This window comes from Zingiber officinale, chromosome 10B (assembly GCF_018446385.1).
Source record: "Zingiber officinale cultivar Zhangliang chromosome 10B, Zo_v1.1, whole genome shotgun sequence".
Classification (NCBI taxonomy): Eukaryota; Viridiplantae; Streptophyta; class Magnoliopsida; order Zingiberales; family Zingiberaceae; genus Zingiber; species Zingiber officinale.
Genome location: NC_056005.1, coordinates 53381052 through 53407531, shown reverse-complemented (window position 1 = coordinate 53407531; position 26480 = coordinate 53381052). Strand labels below are relative to the sequence as shown.

At 35.0% G+C, this 26480-nt stretch overlaps 1 protein-coding gene across 1 annotated transcript; it reads left to right on the top strand.

Moving 5' to 3' along the window:
- On the top strand, positions 1-26480 carry LOC122028623 (exocyst complex component EXO70A1-like). Its single transcript, XM_042587470.1, has 12 exons — positions 1-256; positions 394-489; positions 877-1082; positions 4304-4534; positions 23896-24034; positions 24117-24329; positions 24705-24910; positions 25061-25261; positions 25344-25443; positions 25693-25796; positions 25864-26010; positions 26153-26480. Exons 1-12 carry the CDS (start codon positions 98-100, stop codon positions 26268-26270), a joined length of 1920 nt encoding a protein of 639 aa, XP_042443404.1. The 5' UTR covers positions 1-97; the 3' UTR covers positions 26271-26480.

Below are 26480 nucleotides of genomic sequence, written 5' to 3'. Positions count from 1 at the left end.
ATAGCCAATTTGCTCGCCGAATGGCTCGCTTTGCATCTGCTACTGCAAACCGAAAGAGAGGAAGAAGAAGAGGGAGATCTAGAAGGAAGAAGAGATCATGGCTGTGCCGCAGACGATCGCTTCTCTTTCGAGGAGGGCGAATTTGTTGAAAGAATCACTGGAGAAGAGTCAGAGCAACACCGAAAGCATGGTCGCCATCCTCGGCTCCTTCGACCATCGACTCTCCGCGCTTGAGGCTGCCATGCGCCCCACCCAGGTCCTCCATTTTCTTTTCTCTTTCTTTGCTCCATTTTTAGTTCTTATTTCCTACCTCGATTATCTCTTTTGGCGCTATTCGATTCACTAATTTCTCATATATGGGGAAAATGTGGCATTTATGATTATATTTGGTAGGTAAGGACGCACGCCATTAGAATGGCGCACGAGAACATTGACAAGGCTTTGAAGACGACGGAGCTTATTTTGACACAGTTTGACGTTTCAAGCCAGGTCTGTACCTATCAAAGTTCCTTATGCTTTAAAATGAGATCTTGTTCTGTATTTCTACTTATCTCTACTCATAATTAATTATCCTTCATTTTATTTGATCCTTCTTCTCAACGGTTTTCTTCTTTCAAAAATATTTATAACTCCAACTACGTAACCTTTTTTTTTTTTTGATTGAATAGACAAATATTGCTGTGTTTAACTTGAAATTCTATATACCTATTAGTCCAATGTTCTTTGTATTATCTCAAATCGTCATGCTAACGTAAAAAATTGCAAATCAAAAAGAGATAACTAAGAAACATATAATTTGGTCTGTTGTTTCTTTTTCTGAGTATTTTATAATATCATGATTATTAATTCTGTTGGGATTTCATGCATTTGTTGAAGGCTGAGGCTACAATACTAAGAGGACCACATGAGGATCTTGAAAGTTATCTTGTAGCAGTTGATTCCTTGAAACGAACTGTACACTTTTTTAGCTCAAATAAAAGCCTCAAGAATTGTGATAGGGTACTGAACCATTCAAACAGTTTGCTAGCAAAGGCCATCCTGAAGCTGGAAGAAGAATTCAAGCAACTCTTAGCCACTTACAGGTGCACAGATTATATTTCTTTGTTTGACTCTTCTTACCTCTTCTTTGTTAGAATAATTAAAGCAATTAATCCATCAAAGTGTTTTTTTTTTCACAATCATGCATTTAAACACTGAATATGATGAGACAAATTGAAAAGTTTGATATGAGATTAATCATGAAAGTCTAAGTCTTGAAAATGCTACAGCATTGTCTTTTTCTGGATGCGTTGAGATTTTCTAGAGAAACTTTTAGGGTTTCCAAAATATGCTTTCTTGATCATAGAAAGCATTAGAAGTTCACATCATTATCAAAGGGTCCCTAGTCTAGTTTACATATATGCTATGATTCTCCACCAAGTTTCATTAGCCTAAGACTCGTATACTAAATGGCAGTTTAGCGTCTTTACAACTTGTTCTTGGACAACTGCGTTTGGAGCTATGTTTTATTTTCATTGCAAAATCTTATTATGTTCTTTTAGAAACCATTATATATTTCATGGCCTTTAATACTCTATATACTTCTTTTTTATGTTGGTATTAGAACATTACTCTATCCATGTTGTTTAGATCTTTTTGGGAGCAATTTATACACAAATCTAGATTTATCAAAGGTTTGATAAGAATACCTGTGTATAATCTTATTAATGTCATATTTGTTTAACATAATGTTTTTTTTGTGAATTTACACTATATGTTAGGATTTTTCTTATTCAAGAAAAATAATGACTCTAAGTTTATTGATATTTCTACACTTAAAACATTATTTAGTATATTTGACCATCATGATACACTTTATGATCAAGCTAACAATTCATATTAACTTTACTATTTTTTGCACATCATGTGGATTGATGTATTTAAGTAGAGATATCATATTAAGTTTCAACAATTTTAACCGAAGAGTTGAGGCAACTTCTAAGGTTACATAATGTTTAAAAAGATAAATCGTACTCAAGGGTTACTTATGAAATGAAATAGTCAGTCTGTCCCAATCGCCCCAACCCCAAGTCACTAGAGTTAACTCAAATTCAAGTGTGGAGCATATAATGCAAATAAAGGATATAGTTGGTCTAACTCAAGTCACTAGAAGTTAAGATGCCATACTCCTTTTTTAATCTATTTCGTTTTAAATTCTCTTCTTATGGAAATGACCACTTAGCTTCTCTTATAACTAACATAAAAATAAATGGTAAATTAGTGAATCTTATATCCAAGAGGAGAGACTACATCACACACAAAATGAGAAAATTGGAAATGCTTATTATGTGAGGGCTATAAATAAAAAAAGAAAGGCATGTTAAAGAATTATGGTAGTGTATTGATGATGTCTAATGACAATAAAACCTCTAGTTTCTTTTGCATGAAAAGTGAATGGTATATGTGTATCTTCAGTGTGTCATGAGTCTCTTTTTGTTAATTCTCATAACACTTAGTGGATTGGTTCTCATTCAACAATTCATATTGTTGATACCATGTCTAGCTTTTTGGAACAAAGGAACCCAAATCAAAATAAAGATCTATTCTAACAATTGGATGAACTCAAGTGTCGATGAAATTGGGATCGTTAAGTTCATTGTGTACTAGTCATGTTTTACAGCTTGAAACACTTTTATATTCTATCTTTCTCATACTGAAAAATGGTCATGTTTTCATTTTGAAAGTTATATGTTTAAGTTTTTGCAAAATCAAAGGATTGTTGGTACCAGAACATTGATAGATGGCTTATTTAAACTTAATTTGAATTCAAAAATTTGAGCTTAACTTTCTCACAGTTCATGACTGTGATTCTAGTAGACACCACGGGTCATCCGAGATGGTAAGTGGTGGCATGCTTGCCACATGAGGTCGCGGGGTCGAATCGCAGGGCTGTCGGAGCGTAAATCCCTGGACCTTGTGCAACTTACCCCAACACCACTTGCCCTCTCGGCTGTCGTGATTTATTTCCCTCGTGATGGCTTGGGGTTGGGTGCGGTAGGGGCGTTGGGGGCGAGCGATTTCGGCTTTTGCCACATGAATGTGATTCTAGTATCAAGCATAATATTATCAATGAGCAATCTTCTAATTCGTGATATAGAAAATTATGTCATGCCTCTTTTAAAAAAATTAAGACACTAGTAATGATGGAGTCTTATGGACTTGTGACTTAAATGATTTTGGTACTAGCTTGGATTGTACAAAAGGTAAGCAAACTGATACTTGCTCTAAAGGTGTCAAGAGGAGTTTTAGAGATTTTACACACTGATATCTGTAGCTTATTTAGTCCTTGTATACTTCTATTGATGACTACAAAAGATATATGTATCTCTATTTTCTTTGTGGGAAAGTTGAAGCATTTTATGCTTTTAAAGCTTATAAGGTTGAAGAATAGTAACAAACTGAAAATAAAGTCTTTTCTATAAGGTTTGATAGAGGAGGGGAGTATTCTGAATGATACTTAGAATAGAAAAAAGGATAAATAATGGGTTTGTTTACTAAGTTCCTTGAAGAAGATGGCATTGTTCAACAATATATATTTCCTAGCAAATCTTACCAAAATGAGGTTGCTAACCAAATTGGCGTTGCTAAAAGCAAGAATTAGATATAGATAATAGATATTGTGAGCAATATCGAAGAGTAGATAAAAAGGTCTTTGAACAATATTACTTTCTAAAGCAATAAGGGTAAAAAGATAATCAAACTATATGAGTTTTGATTCCCCTATACCCTAAGGGGATACATGGGCATTTACATAAGTTTTAAGTCCTTTTTAATTTCCTTTTTTTACTTTCCAAATATTTTAAGTATTTTTACTTATAATTTTTTAAAATATTTTTTAATTAAAATATAAAGGCCTAATCATAATCGTAACCAGCGGTTAACTGTAACCGGTGGTTAATTGTACTGAATTCTGAATTGGTTTTGATAGTGAAGGTTAAGGATCAATTTTTTTGAACTGGCTAACCATGGGTTTTGAATCTCCGAATTGTCGGTTCCAAACTTTGGTTTGGTATAGCGAGTATGGTTCATTTCTTCTGCAAAATACTATATTTCATGTTCATGTTTAGTATAGGGTTTCCATGCTCTATATACTTTGTGTTTTTTACTACTTTCTAGATTATCTTTTTTATGCTACATCATGCTTTAAAAGATTATATTCTACAATGAATAGCTCCAATACAGTCTTCAATCCAGCATCTTATTGACAATCAATTTTAATCCATCCAAATTGCATTCTTTATTGTTTTTTCCTTTTTGTTTTCAGCAAACCAATTGAGCCTGACCGCTTATTTGACTGCCTTCCTAAATCTTTGCAACCACAATCAGATCAACCTGGAAATCAAACTGATGGCAGAAAGCCTGAGCATAGAAGCTTGGAGGCTGCTGTGTACAAAACACCAACTCTAATTCCTCCAAGGGTTCTTCCTTTGCTTCATGACTTGGCAAATCAATTGGTCCAAGCTGGACATCAGCAACAGTGTGCAAAGATTTACAGGTATTTATGTACATGTTTCTTTCCTGAGAATTGGTACTACTATCCTTTTAACAAGTCATTCCATGAAGCACCTATGGCATAATTGTTTTCTAGTCTGTGCATGGCAAATGTGTATTTGAAGTTTCTGTACCTATTTTATGCGTCTAGATTCATTGCATATTGCATCTTGTTATTGATGGATAGATGAGACATGCATGGTATATAAATTTCTATAGACTACAACATGAGTATAAACATAATTAACAAATAAATATATTTTTAATGAATAGTTAGATAAAAAAATAAAGGCTAAATTTGTAAGCATTTTCCCAATCCTTCATTCCTTTATTAAAATAGTACTTGAATTTTGAAATTTACAAGTTATTCAATGTGTGTTGTATTAACTTGCTTTTACTTTAATTTGTTGTTTTAATGTTTTCACCTATTTATTTTAACATAAAAATTTATTTATTAATTCATGTGGGTTTGAATTAAAAATCATACAATGCTAAATTTTCATGAACACATTATGGACTCACCTTGACTTTATTTAAAGGGAAAAAAAACTAAGATCAGATTAGATTGGTTAATTAATAATATTTACAATATTCATTATTGAATTCAATAATTAGTCAATCAAATATCTAATAAAAATTTATTATATGAAACTTATTACAAATTTTAAATAAAGCATCATTGAATTAAAAATATTATTTCTTAATTATTGAAAATGCATGATAAAAATGAGTATAACAAATTTAAGTGTAAAAATGATACCTAATGCATGAATGGTAGAAGTAAAACAAAGAGACTTTTAAATTTGGCATTCCATTAACATACTCGGCTAATATAATTGGAGAGAAAAATCAAGAAACCTATGCTTTGTTGAATAGGATTGGTTATTCATAAAGAAATTAAAAAATCTTATGTGATAACAAATTAGTCTTTTTACCTTGCTTTTCAGTATACTAGATGTGAGATAGTGTTTCGTGGCATTTCTTCTAAAAAAAATTGAATTTCTATGCCAGAAGTTAAACTTGTTGCATAATGGGCTATTATGTTTTGAGTATCCATGTTTTGATAAAAACCATTTATTAAGATATACTGTTGTAATCTTGGAATGGTTATCTTTATGTTTATTAATTAAGAATACCAACAACCAACAACAACCAAGTCTTATCCCACTAGGCATTGTTTGAAGTGTCGTTCCGTGCCGCTCGGCACGGACGGTTTTTACCGTTCCGCCGGGCGGCCGAAACCGGCATGGGAGGCGTCCTCGTCTCGGCGGCGCCGGAGGAGACGCGGGATCACGATGATCGATCGCGGGCGGGCGCGATCTCGCGTACGCTATTGCGTTTTTATTTTATTTTATTAATTTAAACAATTCCCAAGGAGGATGGGTAGAGGATGTGTGATATTTCGAAGAGGCTTTTATAAACTAGTTAAATTATCCTAATAAAATATATAAAAAATATATTTAAAATTAAAATAAATTAAATAAATTTTATTAATTAATATACTGAAAAAATAATATTTTAAATTTCATTTAAAAATTTTAAAAAATATATAATAATTCTTATTTATATTCTAATATATTTTTATTATTTTAAATTTCATTTAAATTTTTTAAAAAATGTAAAAAAATTCTAAAAAAAATTAAAAAATTCTAATAAATTATATTTATATTCTGATTTTTTTAAATTTTTTAAAATGTTTTGACTTGATATTTTTTACTATTTAAAATATATATTATTTAATTAATAATTAATTAAATGAATAAATAGTTAATTTATATAATTATTATTAATATAAAATAATATCTTGTATTATTATTATTATTATTATTATTATAGATACTTTCATTTTAATTTGAATTATTGATATATCAATTCTATTTAAATAAAATTATTTTTAATTATTTTTTCTAACAATATTAAATTATTCAATAATTGAGAACTTATAATAAATCAATATACAACTTATTTTTATATACACAATAAACATATTTATCTTATCATTATTATAGATAAATAAAAAATACCGAAACTATATCGGCACGGCACGATACGATATCGAAACCGTATCGTTCCGGCCTGAGACTGAAACCTCGGCACGGGTCGAAATTTTAAACCATGCCACTAGGTAGGATCAACTATATGGATCATTACTTAAATAGATTTTATCTTATTTTATTATTACTAACTAAGCCTTATTTGATCTTCCTCTTTGATGTGCGTATTTGTCATAGTATTATATCACCTAACGGGAGAATTTATTGGTTAAATTATAATTATTTAAATTAAGATTGATTAATTATTAAATTTTAGATTAATTAACTTGATAAATTAAATTAGGATTAATTAAATTAAGATTAATTAATTAATTATTGAATTTAATTATATTAGGATTGATTAATGATTGAATTTCAGATTAATTTACTTGATTAATTAAATTTTAGTTTAACTGTAATTTAATGTAATTTAATTTTACGTTTTCATTTAATTTAAGTTTTTTATTTATGTTTAATTTTAGTTTAAATTTGTGTTTTAATTGAAGTTTAAATTTGAATTTGAATTTATGTTTAAATTTGAGTTTTCTTATTCATCTCAGTCGGTTTAAATTTTTCAACCAAGATAATAATATAGTTTTTTTAGATGAGTTGAGTTATTTAACTGAGGCTGTTAGATTCAAGTGTAGCTTTGGGTTCACCAAGTAAACTTCCTTGAATAAGATTTCAGGTTGTGGTGAGTCTTGGACATCATTAAAGTAACCACGTGCCTTAGACAAAGCTTTTCAATTAGTCTTCTCCAATGGACTTAGTACTAAACCTTGGTCTTAATAAGTTATAACTATCCCTGATTTATCTAGTCCTAGTTACCCAAGTGGGTAGGTTATATTTTTGAGGTTCTAACTAATTTGATGCCTCCCCCCGAATCATTTATTCTTTGTTTTGGGTTTATGTAATGAATTTCGCTTTTAAGTATATAATATTGATTTTGTCCTATTTGCTTGGGTTAGCTAAGCTTTTGAAACCCATGCTTTCGTTTGTTTTTTGTTTTGATTGACAAGTGAAATGAAGGTTTTATTAGTTGAGCTAGATTTATATCCAAGGATTTGTTGTACACAACTCTTTGAGATCCAAGTATCATATCTAGGTACTTTGATCTTATGGTGAACTTTTCTAAAAGTCTTTTGAATTTCTCAACTTCATATTTTAATATGAAATTCTCTTCCTTGCGTTTTGCAACTTGAGTTTCCATTTTGATCTTGTTCAGTTGAGGAATTCAGGTTAAGTTGTTCCTTAAGGTCTTGATTTTTCTCGACGAGCAATTTAACTTGTTCTTCAAATTTTGTTAATATTTTGTTTAAGCATTCAATGATTTTAAAAAAATTTGCAGTTAAGTTAAATTCTATCTCGTTGGAACTTTATGAACTAGATACAGATCCATGGCTTGACTCGTACTCAGACTCATCTTCTTGGTCTGATATGCTTTCTTACTCGGGTCCGGTTGCCATTAGCGTGAGGTACTTGACTTGCTTAGGTTCTTCAGCATCCGATTCTTCTGAAAAGTACTCATCTCAAGTGGCCTCGAGTGCCTTCTTTCTTCTTCTTCTTCTTGGACTTGTTTTTTTTTCGAATTAGGACATTTGTGCTTGAAGTGGCTCTTCTTATTGCATCCATAGCAAGTGATGTTCGCCTTTGTGTTGTTGGATATTGACTTAATCTATCTTTTGTAGATTCTTCTCGATGAAGTCTTTCTTTCTTCTAGTGAACATTTTCCTTACCATATTCACTAGTTGTTCTCCCTCGTTTGATTCTGAGTTAGACTCACCCTCTTGCTTGGGTTTGGTTCGGGTTTTTGGTTTAACTTCCTTAGTAGAACCTGCAAGAAAAATTATACCTATCTCGACTTGTTTTGAGTTAGCTTGTTAATGTAGCTCTAATTTACAGAATAATTCGTCTAACTTTAATTTTGAAAGATTCCTCAAAACTTTATAGACATCTACTATAGATACTCACAATGCATTTTGAGAAAACGAGTTTAAGGCATACCTTATGACATCTCTGTTTTCTAGTTGATGGTCAATTAGGTGGAGTCCGTTCAGGATGCCCTTGATCCTCGTGTGTAGTTGGTTTGCGATTCTTCATCCTATATTTTTATGTTAAATAAATTGTTAAGTAGTAGGTCCCATTGGGTTACCTTGGAGTCATCCATGCTTTCGTGTAGCTTGATCAATTTGTCCCAAAGCTCTTTTGCATTATCGAGGGGTCCGATCTGATTGAGTTCCTACTTTGTTAGCCCACATTGTAGGGGGATTAGTGCCTTGAAGTTCGTTTGGGCTTTCTTCTTCATTTACATGTTCTTTATTTTTCTTAGTTGAGGAGCGCATCAGATACTTCATCTATTAGAGTCGTGTACCCTCTTCGAACGTTGAACCATTGTTCGATGTTAGTGTTCAAGTAAACCTCCATTCTCTTCTTCTAGTATGGAAAATCGTCTCTGTTAAAGAGTGGAGGGCGAGTTGTATCCTTCGTTTTGGGCCATTTAGAGGAAATGATCTTGCAAAAAAAAAAAAAACTAAAAAGAAAAAGGTTGCCAAGACTAGGCCTTAGATTAGTAGTGCAAAAGAAATAAATTAATAAAAAAAGAGAAACGGCTCGAGTGGTGTTGCACTAATTTTGAGTAATTAAAAAAAATTGAAAGATTTGCTAGAAGAGGTGATTGCACTGATTCTAACTCAAAGTGAAAAATCGAAAAAAGGTGGTTGTACCAATTCAGAGCGACCCTGCTCTATACCACTTGTAGGATTGAAACGAATGAGAGAGGGGGAGGGTGAATCTCGTTTGTAAAATTTTTCCTTTCGCCTTTTAAAATCATTTCGGAAACACTACACAGTGGAAAACTTAAACTACGCATTTCATAGAAGAAAAAGACACTTTTGTTTTTACTTGGTTTGTAGTCCCACGACTACTACTCCAGGGCCCACGATCCCTACACCGTTTTGATTAGGCAGTCCACAAAATTCTCTCCCAAAGAACCTTTGGGCTGAGAGGTCAAATATAGAAATGAAGAGAGTGTAACAACCTATACTTTCTTATGCAAGAACACTATAAACAACTTAAATTGTTACCAACACTTGTAGCTCGATGTAGTTTCGATTCTTGCCTAGAAGATTGCTTGAGTGTAGATTCGGCATAGTAAGGTTGTAGCACAACAGTTGTAAGGAGATGGTGTAAGAGAATCGAGTTGGAGTTTGTAGAAGAATTGATGTTTAGTGTTTTGGCCGAATGCTCCTTTTATACTGCATTGGGGGTGTCTCAGTTCATCCGGGGTGCCTCCATGAACGTTGATATGATTCGAGAACTTCAGTGTTTATCCTCTTGAGGTGCCTCTAGTGGCTAAACTTGAGGCGCTACAGCAACCAAGGTGCTTCTAGTGTTGAAGTTTCATCCTCAAATTTTATCTATTCTGGGTGCCTCCAATCATCCAAGATGCCCTCAACATTTCACTCAGGGTGCCCTCCTTCACCTAAGGCGCATAGAGTACTGTTCATCCGAGCTTGTTTTTTTGTTTCAAGTTCTTGCAAAACATGTTAGTCCAGTTAACCAAAATTATTTGCAAAACAGAGTTAGCACAAATGCATATTATGAATTAGATTATGTCTTACCAAGATCAGGATTTAGTCTTGACCTCAACTTAGATTTCCAAGTTGGATCTAAGTTGGACCAGCACCTACAGTCCCACTGGGACTCGTCTTCACTAGATCTCTTTCACTAGATCTCTTTCCTCCAGTTGCTTATCTTACTTACCATTTGCAGAATGATTTCACTTTATGTTTGGTCTCCCATCAAGTCTTCTTGCCAGATGTTTCATTTAGACTTTAGTTAGTTGTTAGGTTCTTGCCAGACAGATCTGCGCTTCGTGTCAGTTCTCTGATCCTCTTGACCTAACTAGACTTCAGGTTGGTGTCTGGTCCTCTAAACTCGTCAAGTTCTTCAATTTGCACACTTGGTAAATATATTAGATCACAACAAGAACCTTTGACAACATCAAAACCTAGGTTCGATTCTGGTGCTCCCTACACTAATACTTCGGAGTAGCCACTCATTTAATTCTAGCATGCTAACTTCTTCAAGTATATCAAGTACTTCTTCAAATATAAATATTTATCTAATAACAAACTAAGTGTTGATGGAAATAATCAGTAAGAAAAGGAAAAATACACCCCCCGGACTCATAAATTAAAGTGGGTATGACCACAAAGTCCATAATAAAGTTGGTGTGATAATACTTAAAAGTCATTGGGTATGACCACATTGCCTTGTAAAGAATTTGATGTATTTGGTAAAGAGTATGTTTGGTTTACTTATGGTATTGGTATGTATGAGTTGGGCTTTATGGATCAGAGTCCATAATAAAGTTGACATAGAGGTGAACGACGAAAGATGGTCTCACACATTGAGGGACTAGAAAATTTATAGTGAGGTAGACTCTCGGATGAGTATCAAGAAATTGAACACCTAGAGGAGGTTAGACATTTGGGCACGTGAATGGTATGTGTAGACTTGAAGTATGGAGAGTCTTTGGGCATGTGAAAACCTAAAGGCATAAAGTCTTGAGGGAAACATCATTGTGGATGATGTGGCGGTCGAAGAGCTGAACGAGTGAGTTGTATGAGGTTATGTGTGAAGTATAATTTAGGTTCACACTTTCAGGCAACATTACTAAGAGATGATGCGGGTAAAACTAGGTAGGGGCTATCTAGTTAGCTTGTAGAGAGTCATCAATAAAGGAACAACAAGTTCATTATTGTAGTTTGTGAAGACTAAGTGATTTATACCACTTATAGACATGTCGTAGAAGAGTTGGACTAAACTCCTCAAACTAATCTCTCAAAAATTGCTTTAGTTCATAGAGAGACTTCTTTAGCTTACACACGAGGTTAATCTCCCCTCAAGTAATAGATGTTTTGTAACGACCTGATCCTCTTGGCCCATTTGGCGGCCCATTTGGCGACCTCTCATGTCGTCGACCGTCGGCCCTTATGTTGATCTCACTTGGCAAATACTTAAGCCTGGAGGTCTAGAGTTCGAATCCTGGAGGAGGCAAAAATCCACTGGCCAGGGGTGGAAAGTCCTAGTGAGTAACGGCACGGCCAAAGGGTCGTCGGTCGACGACATGAGAGGTCGCCAAATGGGCTGACGACATAAGGGCCGCTAGTTGGGCCGCCACAAGGGCCGCCCAAGAGGCCAAAAGGCCGAGTCGTTACATGTTTGTGGTTACTCTATCTAAACTTCCTTTGAAAGAGAACCATGAAGGAAAACATTTTTTTATTGTAACTTGATAAAGGGGCTAGTGAAAGACAACAACAGGTGAGAGGAAGAGAGACTAAAGTAATCTTAGCCATTGGAGAGAGCATATCAAAGTGCTCAACACCATAAATCCAGGTGTAGCCTTTATCCATTAATTGAACTTTAAGATGATTAACATTGTCATCTAGGAAACTCTTAACTAAGAAAACTCATTCTTAGTCCATTACAAACTTTCCTAAAGGAAGAGAAATTAGTTTTGAATTGTCATTAGTGGAGAGCATTCATCTCATGGATCATGGCCTTGCTTCTACCCTAGATGTGAAAGTTGTTGGTGTAATGATGCACCCAACTGGTTTGGGGAGATTATTGGTGTGATAATACTCAAAAGTCGTTGGGTATGACCACATCGCCTTGAAAAGATTTTGATGTATTTGGTAAAGAGTATGTTTGGTTTACTTATGGTATTGGTATGTATGAGTTGGGCTTTATGGATCAGAGTCCATAATAAAGTTGACATAGAGGTGAACGACGAAAGATGGTCTCATACATTGAGGGACTAGAAAATTTATAGTGAGGTAGACTCTAGGATGAGTATCAAGAAATTGAACACCTAGAGGAGGTTAGACATTTGGGCACGTGAATGGTATGTGTAGACTTGAAGTATGGAGAGTCTTTGGGCATGTGAAAACCTAAAGGTATAAAGTCTTGAGGGAAACATCATTGTGGATGATGTGGCGGTCGAAGAGCTGAATGAGTGAGTTGTATGAGGTTATGTGTGAAGTATAATTTAGGTTCACACTTTCAGGCAACATTACTAGGAGATGATGCGAGTAAAACTAGTTAGCTTGTAGAGAGTCATCAATAAAGGAACAACAAGTTCATTATTGTAGTTTGTGATTAAGTTCGATACTAGAGCTTTAGGTAGGCTTACAAGAGGCATGCCATGTGAACTCAAGATCTTCGAGCATATTGAGTCAACTGAAAGTGATCCCAATTGAGTGGAGTATCTCAATTGACTGGAGTAGTGAGTTGATTGTTGAATAGACTGCAAATTCAATTTTTGAAAATATATTTTTGTTGGACTTTAGTTGAATATAATGGATATCTAGTGGACTAAAAGCTAGCAAATCCAATTGAACTTTTAACCTTTGGCTCACAATGACTAGGTTGAAGATTTGAATCAACTGAATTGAATTTCAGCAAACTGAAGTTATTTGAAAATTAGTCGTTGGCTAGTCATTAGAGGCCAAGCTATACAAATGCTGGGCGTGTTTTCTCTTAGTAGTTGTGCACAAAATTATATGTGAAACTTTTGTGATAAAGTGGCCAATAAAAATGTTGTCTTAAGGCTTATGGAAGCTTTCTATATATGATTTTAGTAAATCAAATCTCTTTTCTTATTGTTATGCTTTGTATAAAGATTTTTCTTAATGACCTTCAATAATGACTCACCTTATCAATCAGTAGATAGTGGAGCAGGAACATGGCTTTAACTATGTAAAATTCTCTTTCTTAGGAATATAGAATATAAAATATAGGCTCCTACATGTTATATATTTACTTATATACCCTCTTAGCATATAATACTGATTCACTTACCTAAGCGAAAGAGTTCTCCCACATTCATAGAGATCAAGGACATTATTAGGTCAGAACATAACTGAGGTTGGTTCAAAGAATTCATTTTGAAACATTCTATTTTATTATGCTGTGAGAGCATCAAGATCATGGGAAAGCCACCTTTACCATGCACATTATCATCTCCCTATTTCTCTCATTCACATAAACCCGCCATTAGATTGATCACTATATCATTCTTGACCATTCAACTCTCATAGGACCATTTCAATCAAAAGGTTTGAAATCTCAAGCTAAACTAAAAATATAATTTTAGTACTGTGCTGAAGTATTGACACATAAATACATAATTGTGATGAATTGGAGGTGAAGGGATCAAGGAGATGAAGAAGAAAAGGAAAACAATAAGAAGAGAAAGTAGCTACATATGTAGTGGTAAGGTTTAAGTATAATTCTATCTCAAAGTTTCGATCCATAGCTAGAATGGTACAATTTTGACTATGTGTTATGTTGACACCCAATACACTTTGATATGCATCGAAGCATTACTTGATGTAACTTAGGTAAATTTTATTCTTTTAATGTCATTTCACATAATTTATTTACTTAATACTTACGAAGATAAGAATATAGTAACTCATAATACCAATTAAGGTTTAAAATTTCGACCCGTGTCAGATCGAAAGATATGATTTTGGTATTGTGCCGTGCCAATATAGTTTCAGTATTTTTTTATTTATATAGAGTAATTATAAGATAAATATGTTTATGGTATATATAAAAATAAGTTGTATATTAATTTTGTATAAGTTCTCAATTATTGAACAACATAATATTGTTAGAAAAAATAATTAAAAATAATTTTATTTAAATAAAATTGATATATTAATAACTCGAATTAAAATGGATCTATCTATAATAATAAGTATATAAATTAATACAAGATATTACTTTATATATAATAATTATATAAATTAACTATTTATTCATTTAATTAATTATTATTTAAATAATATATGCTTTAAATAGTAAAAAAAATCAAGTAAAAAAAATAAAATAAAAAAAATATCAAAATATAAATCTAATTTATTAGATTTTTTTTAAAATTTTTTAGAATTTTTAAATTTTTTTTAGAATTTTTAAATAATTTTTTTAAAAATTTTAAATGAAATTTAAAATAATAAAAAATAATAAAAAATATATTAGAATATAAATAAAAATTATTATATTTTTAAAATTTTAAAATGAAATTTAAAAACATTAAAAAATAAAATTTTAGAATATAATTAATAAAATTTATTAAATTTATTTTAATTTTAAATATATTTTTATATATTATATTAGGACAATTTAATTAGGGTTTATAAAAGTTCGTTCGAAATGTCACTCATCCTTAGAAATTATTTAAATTAATTAAATACAATAATTAATTTTTCCTAAAATCGCGACCCGCGATCTGCTGCGGGGGCGCCTGATTCGCCGGAAGTGTCGTCGGACATGTCTAGCGTCACCACCCGAACGTGTACGGCAGCGCTGGAAGGGTCGTCGGATGCTTCTGGCGATGCCTTTGGTGCAGGAGGCATCCCGTGACGCCTTTGGTGCCAAAGGCGTCGCGAGACGCCTTCTGAAGTGTCCCGACATTTCCGGCGTTGCCGAAGGCATCCTGCGACTCCTCTAGCGCCGTCAAGACGGGGATGCCTCCTGTGCCGGTTTCGCTAGCTCGACAGAACGGTAAAAACTGTCCATGCCAGGCAGCATAAAACGATATTCTATACCTTGATATCAATACTCCTCTGGCGCCGTCAAGATGGGGATGCCTCCTGTGCCGGTTTCGCTCGCTCCGCAAAACGGTAAAAACTGTCCATGCCAGGTAGCACAAAATGATATCTATACCTTGATACCAATACTCAACACATTTTGGCATATGCTTATCCATGCCAAGATAAATTTAAAAGGGATTATTCATTGAATTTCCTTCCACTTTAGTTTTTCTGCAAATCAATTAGTAATTAAATTAAAATAATTTTGTTCTTTTTACTTAAATGCATGGCGAGATGACCTTTTAAGTTTTACTCTTATAATATTTATCCATTTAAAACTGTGGAAATCACAATCGAATTGGAATTTTAGAGAAATAAGCTACAAAAACTAACAAATATTACTTGAATGCATCTTCCACATCTAGTGTTATGAACACAGTATAAAATTTTAAATCATGATCTCAATCTTGAACTAGGCATGGCAACCCATTGTTAACAAGTTTTTCCTTGCATGAACTTTTGCTAAGCTGTACATCTTATTACCTTCCTAAACATCTAAAGGATGCATTCTTTGTGCCTAAGATCTTGTTGCACAAGTTTGGAAACAAAACAACATAGACTTTAGTTTTCTTATTAATTCATATACAAGTCTAGTTACTGTTCTATAAAACCTTAGTCCAACTCACTTTGTATCCTTTTTTTTTGTAATTTACCTCCAAATTCAATTTTAGGATTAACATTAACATTTCTCTAGTCAGAATACTAATATCAACAACTAAGATTCATAGCTAGTACATGGAAGGAGAAAATAAAAAAAATTTGCTTTTCTATAAGCCTATGCTAGATACTAGGCATATTCATGTACTTGTAATACAACTATATTGTCACATCATATTTTATACTAATATAACTAATATTCTCTATTTCCTTGCTTAAAATTCACATATAACTAATCTTGGATATTCTTCGTACAATTATTTGATGTCATTAAAAACCTTCAAACTCTATCTTCCTTGTGCTTTTATTTAAATGATAATAGAAAACATTCAATCAAAATTGTTTTTTTTATAAATTATGCATCTTTTATTATTAGAAGGGGAGTTTTGGCGCAATGGTAAAGTTGTTGCTTTGTGACCTAAAGGTCATGGATTCAAATCTTGGAAATAACTTCTTGTAAAAAATAGAATAAGGTTGTGTACAATGAATCTTTCTCAAAGACTCTGCATGGCGGGAGCTTCGTGCACCAGGTTACCTTTTTTTTATGCATCTTTTATTATTAAATAATTCCCTTTTACTCATGAACAACTAGTTCTTGCATAACTTTAGTATGTCGAAGTTTCAATCTTTGACTGGAATGATAATCATTCGATGTATGATGCTAGTAAATTACCAAAACTCAGCACAGGTATTAATAATATGGTTTATCAAAATAATACGTTTCGATCATTTTGCTTGACATGGTAAAAGATTAAAATTCATGCTCGGCACAAACTATATCTCGTTCCTTTACTTCATCTTCTTCCTTCGTTAACCTCCAATTTATCAATAATACTATGCATTGGAACGTCGACATAATTGTGAAATAGCATCTTTTTGATTAAATACTAAAACTATGGCACAGATCAAGATACATTTCATCCGTTTTAATCATTTCGCCCAACATGGTACAAGATTTCAAACTTAGAGTATGTCTCAAGAATTGATAGTAAAATGTGATTTCTCTATATATTATTGAATAATTGAATTTATTAAGGTACATCTTGGTTTTGATGGTTAGCTTCACACTTTATATGTTATCCCTATAATTTTATCAAATAAAAAGCATAGGTAACCATAGATTGAAATATCATGTCGAGTTGGTTGAAAAGGGCGAAACATTTCTTTCCGCCACCAACTGACACCAAGCCCTGCACTAGCGCCCAAGGGGTCGCGTGCCCTGTGGCTGTGTGGGAGGGGTCTCACAAGTGGCGTTGGGTTGGGTTGGTGAGCAAGGTTTTTTTAATTAAAACTAAACTTATATTGATTATCTCAATCAACTCCTAGGTATGATAGGGATAATCCAAAGAGATTTAATCAAACCATAATAAAATTATCTAATTAATTATATATTTTAATTATAAATTTAAAATAAATAATATTTTTTTAAATTAATTTATATATTTTTTTTAAAAATATTTTTATTTATTTTATTTATAATTATTATATTTATAGTTAAAAAATATTACGAAGGAGTTGTCCAAGTATCATTGTGTGGCGAAGTGGGTTTTAATTAAAATTTAAGTTGAATATCTTATTCAATTTCTTACTATAATAGGAATAATCTAAAAATACTTAATTAAATCCTAATAAAATTATCTAAATACTATATATTTTATTTATTTTAATTCTTAAAATGAAAAAGCCGTTGGACTAGATGATATTTCGATAGAGGTATGGAAGTGCTTAGGGAAATAAGGTATGAATGACTTACAAAATTTTTTAACATGATATTGAAAACGAAAAAATATCTAATCAATGGAGGATAAATACTCTAGTTCCCTTATATATAAGAACAAGGGAGATGTATAAAATTGTGCAAACTACAAGGGTATTAAACTAATAAGTCATACCATGAAACTTTGGGAAAATGTAATAGAAAAAAGATTAAGAAAAGAGACCACGGTGATCAATAATCAATTTGAGTTTATGTCTAGAAGGTTGATAATAGAAGCTATATATCTTCTTAGACAATTAATTGAAAAATATCGGGAGCAAAAACAAGATCTGCATTACCATCATTATTTACCTATGGAATATGAGAGATTTTATAGCGCTAATGTAGAATATTAGGAGTTACAGAGGTGTTATTCAAATTAATTAAATATGCAGAGGATAAAGATTCAATTCGGAATAAAAATTTGGTCAAGCGTACATAGAAAAGTCCATTTACTATAATCAGAATCTAGGGGTTACATCATGATGACGTTACGATCGTATTATTTTTAACATGATTAATTATGGGAATACCATAGTACTACTTCTTGGTTGCATGGGTAGAATTACGCTATCAGAAATTTCTCAATAAGATATAATAGATGAGATTCTGGCATTTAGAAGGGAGGGAAGGTTTTGAAGGCTTAATAATCTAATTAAAATATATTTGATATGTATATGCAGATTTAACATACGCACGCGATTGAGATTATTTGGAGGGCAGCTTGTTCGAGATATAAGCTACTTGCCTATTAGAGGTCTAATGTCGACCAGTAAAGTAATAATGACAAAATCTAAATCGCTAAAGGAAAAAGGTAGTGAAGGCAAGTGGATGGTCTAGGCGTATGAGAAACATAGCAAGAGACGGAAAAAATGTTATGGTTATGGTGCGCGATTTCAGGTCTGATGAGTATCATGGGCTGGTTGTAACTCGACACTCGAGGCATGAGACGCAGTGTCAGCATGATCGCCTGGGCACACTATCTAATGGAGCGACTCAGAATTACGGGAAACGTAAGGTCTGAGGAAAACCCCTGACATTCGAGGAAGATCGGTATGTGGACATGAATCGTAAAGCAATACACGTTGTAGCAAGTACTAGCTGGCGCATGGCGAGGGCACTTGCCAGTCGCAGGGGGTCTGATACTCACTATATGTCCCATTGTCATCAAAAGATAGCGTTTAGCGGCTTGTGACGGAAATGAGGCTCCTACTACATATATACGAAGCTAGCTAAGACACTAAAGGAAGAGTGATCCGCATCCGTCAAGCAACCCCGTTAGGTAGTTTACGGTGTTCGTTGTTGGGGCTGCTCTCTACACGTGTCGAGCGTGGTCCTCGAGGCGGACGATCGGTGGACCCACGTGGTGGAAACCCCGGCCAGACCGGCGGCTTACCGGAGATCAAGCCTTGGAGAAACCCAGAAACTCCTTCACACACACCCCAAGTCTAATTAGAACCAACAGTCGAACTCATTTCAGCATAAAGCCCGGGCTGACTACTATAGTCGCGGGGAAAACCGGGTTATTTCTACTCGAGCGCTTACTTATCGTCCACGACATATATCTGATCGATAGGTACGATCATCGCCATATCACAGCCTGTACCGATTCACACTGCATTATTAATGTCGATACCTAATCTCAAGCCACAATCCAATCATGAGTTATTTGCGATTCTGCGGCTCACCTAATATTCAAGGGCACCCTGGGCGGAATCGACCGCAGCCGATTTAACGGTTATTTTCCATGAACCTCCAAAGAAATCTGGGCCGCCAGCTGATCTCGGTCTTAAACCAGGATACTTCACTCGAGATTAAACAAGACCGGATCGCTGCACCTAGATTCGTGCGTCACACTATGACCTCTCTTTTGCGACTACTCCTGGCTTGACTGAGCTTCCTTTGGCTCGTCCTCGCATTCAAGATTCTATCCTTCGGCCTCGCCTCACCTTGTCCATGGTCCCTCGGATGCCGTGCTTCACTGTCCGGTATCGGCCCCAGAGTGCATGTGTATCCTGAGGCACTGCACAACTCAAATGCATGCCAGGCACTTAAACCCTTTTGAGCACCAAAACACATAGTACGCGGATATTGGATTGCTCCGGCAATCTCCCATTTTGATGTTTGTGATCGATACAAGTTAGGAAAACAATAGTAAATAAATATGTAAAACAAATGGACCCCATTGCGAGGCTACACACTTAGATTACACTTGAATGGGCTTTGATGCTAAGGCTACACACTTGGACTTCTGATACTGAAGGCTCGCTTGGACTTAGCCTTGATCGATATATGTGCATTTGAAACCTATCAAAGGCTCCCCTCATGCCTCCCGTTGAGCTAGGAATTTTCACGGTTTTAAGAACCTATCCCAAGGCTTCCCCTACGTAAAGGCACTAAGGTTTTCCTAACTAAACCTTACTTCTCCCCCTTTGCCTAACATCCAAAAAGCTTTCGAACAATATCCCAATTGTTGAAAATTTATCATCCAATTGACCCTAAACTCATGTATTTATCCCCCATGGATTCCATACATCTATACGAGCTGACCCGGTCAAAATCCAGTGCTTACAGAGACATTCTGTGCTCAAAAACACTGTTACCAGTCGACTGGTAATTGGTACACTATTCATAAAAAAATCAGCCTTTTCTGGCCAACTTTAGAAATGCGCCAGAAATTCCACAGACCTCCAAAACTTCTCAAATTTTGTGGAGAAGTCTATTATATCAATGTCTACTTGGAAAAAATATATACAAAAATATATTTATCACAAATCCCAAGATTGACACAAAATACAAAACTAGCTAAAAAGTTCAATTGAACCTTGACCTAAAGTCCTAGTTTTGGCTTCCTCTTGATATATTTGCGCATACTAACCAACAATGCATCCCTGACATTGGTTTATATGGCATCTATACATCCAAAACCAATTTTCATGCTATATGACCAATTTTCATGCTTGATGTATTTGCCCAATTGTCATATTTCTTACATGAAACACAATCCAATTGTGCCAAAACCCTAGGTTTGAGACTCAAGTCTGTCTCTAAACCACTTGGCACATTCCATGACTCCCCCTAGACTCCCAAGTAAAACCCACTTGAGATCCATTGGCCATGGGTCCCAAATTGACTCTTTGAGCTCCCCCTAGAGCTCTTAGCCTTAGTCACCTCCCTAGGTGATTCATCCATGATAGCTGAGCCACGCTTCCAGTGCATGACTCACACTTGCTAGTCCTTAACCTTTAACTTTGGACACATCTTGTCTCTTGGTTAGTTTCTCCTTATCTTTAAATGGCTTTCCTGTCATTTATTGGCTTCTCCCTTCTGATAGTACAACCCTAGCATAAGAGACTTTCCTTTAGCCAGACACTAGATCGGTATCTGAACGACTATCATGTCATTGGCGACCCCAACACCATACCTAAACCCTTAGATCCAACATTGAATCTTTCTAGGGTTTTCTCCAACTTATCAAGCTTTGCCTTCAAAGTTTGATTTTCCCTTTCTAAGTTCCTAACCCTAGAATCAATATGTCCACCATGGACATTCCTAGACCTACCCTTTCTAGACATGTGTCTCCCTTTCTTGGGATTAATAACTTGGGTTTCCTTAGGTCTACCATTTCTATAATTATCATGAATGAGTCTCCTAGGGTTTTGATCTACAATTACCTTACTCCTATTATGATATTTGAAACCAAAATTTTGCATGGACATATAATGATTAACATTATTTTTCCTAACATGAAGGAATTAAAACTGATTTAATTGGGTTCTACCTTACTGGGCTCCCCTTGCCATGAGCCTCCATTCTTCCTCCTTTTCCTCCTCCTCAAAGAGCCAACTTGATTTCTTTCTTCTTTGGGCATTTGGTGTGGTAATGACCCATGTCTCCACAGTGAAGCATATGTGCTTTTTTCCTTCTTCTTCCCTACAACTCAAATTAGATTCAAAATGAATTGAATTGAGTTAGAGAGATATCACCCATGGACATCTACTCTGTAGTGTCCTCTTCATGCCCCAATATACATAATGTGATCTTTTGACTTTGCTTCGGTGGAGGTGCTCACTAGGTTGACTTCCAAGACTTCTTCTTCTTCTTCACTTGTCTTGGATTCTTCTTCAACCTTTGAGGATGTAGATGCTACCTCATCTTCCTCATCCACACTTGTGGATGACCTTTCTTCATCCTTTTCCTCAAATGTGACCAAATTCACTTCCTCTTCTCCTTTTGACGTTGAATTGGTCTCCACATCCGATTGGTCCTTCTCTACTTGAGCTTCTTCATCCATTTCTTCGGATTTTTCCTCCTCTTGTGTAGACAAAGGTTCTTCCCATTGAAGCTTCTTTATCTTGCTCCACAAATCATGAGCGTTCTCGTATTTTCCTACATGGCTCATCACGTCATTAGGCACAATATCAATCAACATAGATATTACCTTGTCGTTTGCCTTTGATCGTGTGGTTTGCTCCTCCGTCCAATGTCGTGGTCGAAGCTTCTTTCCCTTCTTGTCCTTCGGGACTTCGAACGGTTCCTTACCACCATCATGGTGTCCCAATCCGTATTGAAGAACACCTCCATCTTCATCATCCAATACGTGATGTTCCATAAGCCTCTACCTTCAAGCTTTGGCGGTTCTATCAAGTCGGTCATCTTGTGCTTCCTAGTCCAACGGGAGAGCTTCCTGCCCGATCAGCTCAGCTCGAGACGAAGGGGTTGGATAGACGATCCCCCAAATCCTCGCTTCTTTCTACAACACGTCAGAAATACAACTACAAATATGAAAGCTAAACACTAAAGGGAAAGAAAAACAAGCAAACCGCTAACCACGTCGTTAACGTGGTTCGGTGAGAGCCCTACTCAGCGTCCTCCTGGACGATCCTCGATCCGTGGTGGATTAGCCCCAGAAACTCTGATCATCAGTAGCTGTTGGAGAAACCTCACCACAACACTCACAAACTTGAGAACAAGTAGACTACTAATTACGGTTTACCACCACTACTGGCTAGTGATAACCAAGCTTCAAGCCTTGGTTATATGGTCATGGGTTGAAAACCCGACTTCAAAACCGATCATCGGCGATGTGCAAGTGTGCCGACCGTCGACATACGGCTACGGCCATACAACATAAAACTCAATCGATCAAAAACGTGATGCACAAGAATCAAGATCGAATGATACAGCCATTCTGCAGCGCGGCATACCCGATCGCTCGACTGCGCGGTCGACTGCACCAGTCGATTGCTAAAACATGCAGTAGACTGCTACAGTACTACTACATTAACGCTACAGTGACGTTACAGTACTGCTACAGTAAAATCTTAAAACTAGGATTTTACTCCGAGTACAATCTCTCGTGCACTCGTACCCTCACCCTTATGACTCACTTGACACTTCTTTTGCAGCTTTAACCTCTTGCCTTCAAGCCTACTTCCTTTGGCTCTCGTCCCTCGGATGCATTCAAGCCCGCGGCTCGTCCTCAATGCCATCCTTCGCGTATGCCTCGAAGTCGCTTCCCTTGGCCCTTGTCCTCGCTGCCTTGTCCACGGTCCCTCGGATGCTTCATCCTTCACCGGTCCCGAAGCCATCAACCTGAGTCGCATGTGTATCCTGCAAACCTACATAACTCAAATACACATATGTGAGCCTAACTTAAACCCTTTGCCCAAACACCAAAACACATGGTCGCACGGACCAGTGGGATTGCTTCAACAACTATGACAAACACCCATATCAAACAAGGAAGAGGAAGATCAAAAAAAGACTTGGTTAGCAACAATAAGACAAGATAAAATTTATTTAAGTATAGATGATGATATAGTAGAAGATAGAGCTCAATAGCGTAAAAGGATTCATATAGTCGACTCCATCTAGTGGGATAAGATTTAGTTGTTGTCGTTGTTGTAATTAAAAAAAAATAATAAAACGGGAATTGCCTAAAAGGCGCACCCAAGGTTTGGGATTGACCAAAAGGCACCCAAAGTTCGAAAATACCCAAAAGGAGCTTTTTTCCCGTTTTACCCATTTGCCAAATCATACTTTTTCTCCCCTCTTCTCTTTCCTCTTTTCTATGCCCATAACCTCTCTTCTCTTTCCTCACTGAGAATTAATATTCTGACTTTAATTTTCTAACCTAATATAGGAATGGTTTTACAATGAGAATTCATTGACTATATAATAGCTATATATATGAACCAAACACACCTTCATAGATTTTCCTAGTTAACTGGATTTTGATATTCTGTTTAATCAGGGATTCTCGTGGTTCAACTTTAGAATCAAGTCTCCGAAAACTGGGAGTTGAAAAGCTAAATAAAGATGATGTACAGAGAATGCAGTGGGAAGCCTTGGAAAGCAAGATTCAGAATTGGATTCACTTTATGCGAATTGCAGTATGCATTTACATAGAATTTTTCATGATTACATTTTTCAAAAAAAAGAATTTTTATATCAGTTTGATTTTGCATGTAACAGGTGAAACTACTATTTGCTGGTGAACGGAAAATTTGTGATCAAATCTTTGAAGACACTAGTCTTAATAAAGATCAATGTTTTGCTGAAGTAACATCAAATAGTGTGGCAGTACTTCTTAGTTTTGGAGATGCTGTGGCCAAAAGTAAACGATCACCAGAGAAGTTGTTTGTGCTTCTTGACATGTATGAAGTACTACATGAACTTCATACAGAGGTAAAGTTAGTATTTTCTTTAAAAATCCTAAAAATTTCATGGGTATCTTTTTGCAAGAGCAATCTGATTCATTGGGTTGCTAATAAATTTTAACTCAATGGTCCCATGTTATTGTCTTTTAATTGTTTGCATTTGTTAATATAGCATAAAGTTTAGTTGAGAATTATTTCTTCTTATGCTTTGCTTTGCACCCATATGCTTTTGTTGAGAATTATAACAAACTGGAAAGTTCTTCCACTGTTGTTTTGTATCTGTCCTCCCATTTGCTTGCAAGCATGAATATAACATTATGTAGGGCACAATGGTTCGTAAAATTTGTATGTTTGATATGAATATTGAAGATGATATTGATTCAATATTTTAGCAATATGTCAGATTGAAACAGTTTTTCAAGGCAAATCTTGTACTGAAATGAGGGAGGCTGCTTTCAGCTTGTCCAAACGCTTGGCTCAAACAGCACAAGAAACCTTTGTGGACTTCGAAGAGGCAGTTGAAAAGGATGCTACAAGGACAACTGTCCTTGATGGAACTGTCCACCCACTCACCAGCTATGTGATTAATTATGTGAAGTTTCTATTCGAGTGAGTCATAAACCATGCACCTATTTGAAAACATCTTATCAAAGTATCTTCACCCAGTTGATTTTATTCATTTTAATCTAGTTACTGATTATCTTATAGATGTGTTTTTTGAAGGTCTACTAATATATATGCTCATTAAATCTGTGCCAGCTACCAGTCAACATTAAATCAACTCTTCCAGGAATATGTAACTGGAGATAACTCGGATTCTCAGTTGGCAGTTGTAACAATGCGTATTATGCAAGCATTACAAAGCAACCTTGATAACAAGTCTAAGCAATACAAAGATCCTTCCCTCACCTACTTATTTTTAATGAACAATATACACTATATGGTGAGATCTCTAAGCAGGTATGAAGAATATTAATATTAGATATTTAGATTTTGCAATGGAGTCGAAAGACCTATATCTCTTTTTTCTTGATAATTTCAGATCAGAAGCAAAAGATGTATTGGGTGATGATTGGGTGCAAAGACACAGAAGGATTGTGCAACAAAATGCAAACCAATACAAAAGGGTTGCTTGGGCAAAGGTGCGTCAAGTAGTCTGGTCGCAAGCTCTACAATCAGTCTTCTTGACATGTTTGTTTTATCTCCTTAGTTCATAAAACTTTCATTAACTTTTAATTTATTTTTTTGCTTCTGAAAATACGTCTTCATATAATTACATGGACATCAACATTGTGATACTCCTAGTTAGTTCTCTTGTAGGTTAAGTGCATATTAGATTTCATTATTTGTTTTTTTTTTCCTTTTTGTGTTATCATATTGTCATTTTGTAGATTTTGCAAACACTTTCTGTTCAAGGAGTGTCTCCATCAGGTAGTGGTTCTTCCTCAGGAAATGATGCAGCCAACAACGTTTCAAAGGCATCAATAAAAGAGAGGTCTGGAAGATTTCCCTCATTCTAAGTAAAAAGCACAAAAATGAACCATTATCCATTTTCTTGTCAGGTTCAAGTCCTTTAATTCTCAGTTTGAGGAGCTTCATCAAAGACAGTCTCAATGGACAGTGCCTGATCAGGAGTTGCGTGAGTATCTGAGACTTGCAATTGCTGAAGTTCTATTACCAGCTTACAGATCTTACATCAAACGATTTGGGTATGTTCCATTCTACCCACATGCCCCCCTTTTTACCTTTCTTCTGAAATTGTTACTTTTTATGTGGATTACATATTTACATTTCTTTCATTTTATACATTGTGGCGTGGTGTATAGTTAGTTTTGTGGTCTGGGATTGCAGGCCAATGGTTGAGACTGGTAAGAACCCTTGCAAGTACATTAGATACACTCCAGAAGATCTCGAGCGCATGCTAAGTGAGTTCTTTGAGGGGAAGATGTTGGGCGAGCCAAAGCGTTGAAAGAGTAGTAGCACTTGCAGAACTACAATCTAACGGGCTTGCAGCAAAGTTTCCTCATTGTTTCATACTCACAGGAAAATGATTAATTATTATTATTTTCATTTTTTAATGTCATATATAACAATAAGTTGAGTAACATTTTTTTAGGAAAATTATTGACGCGGAATAAAATAATAATTATCTTGCGAGATATCGAGGAGATAGAATAAA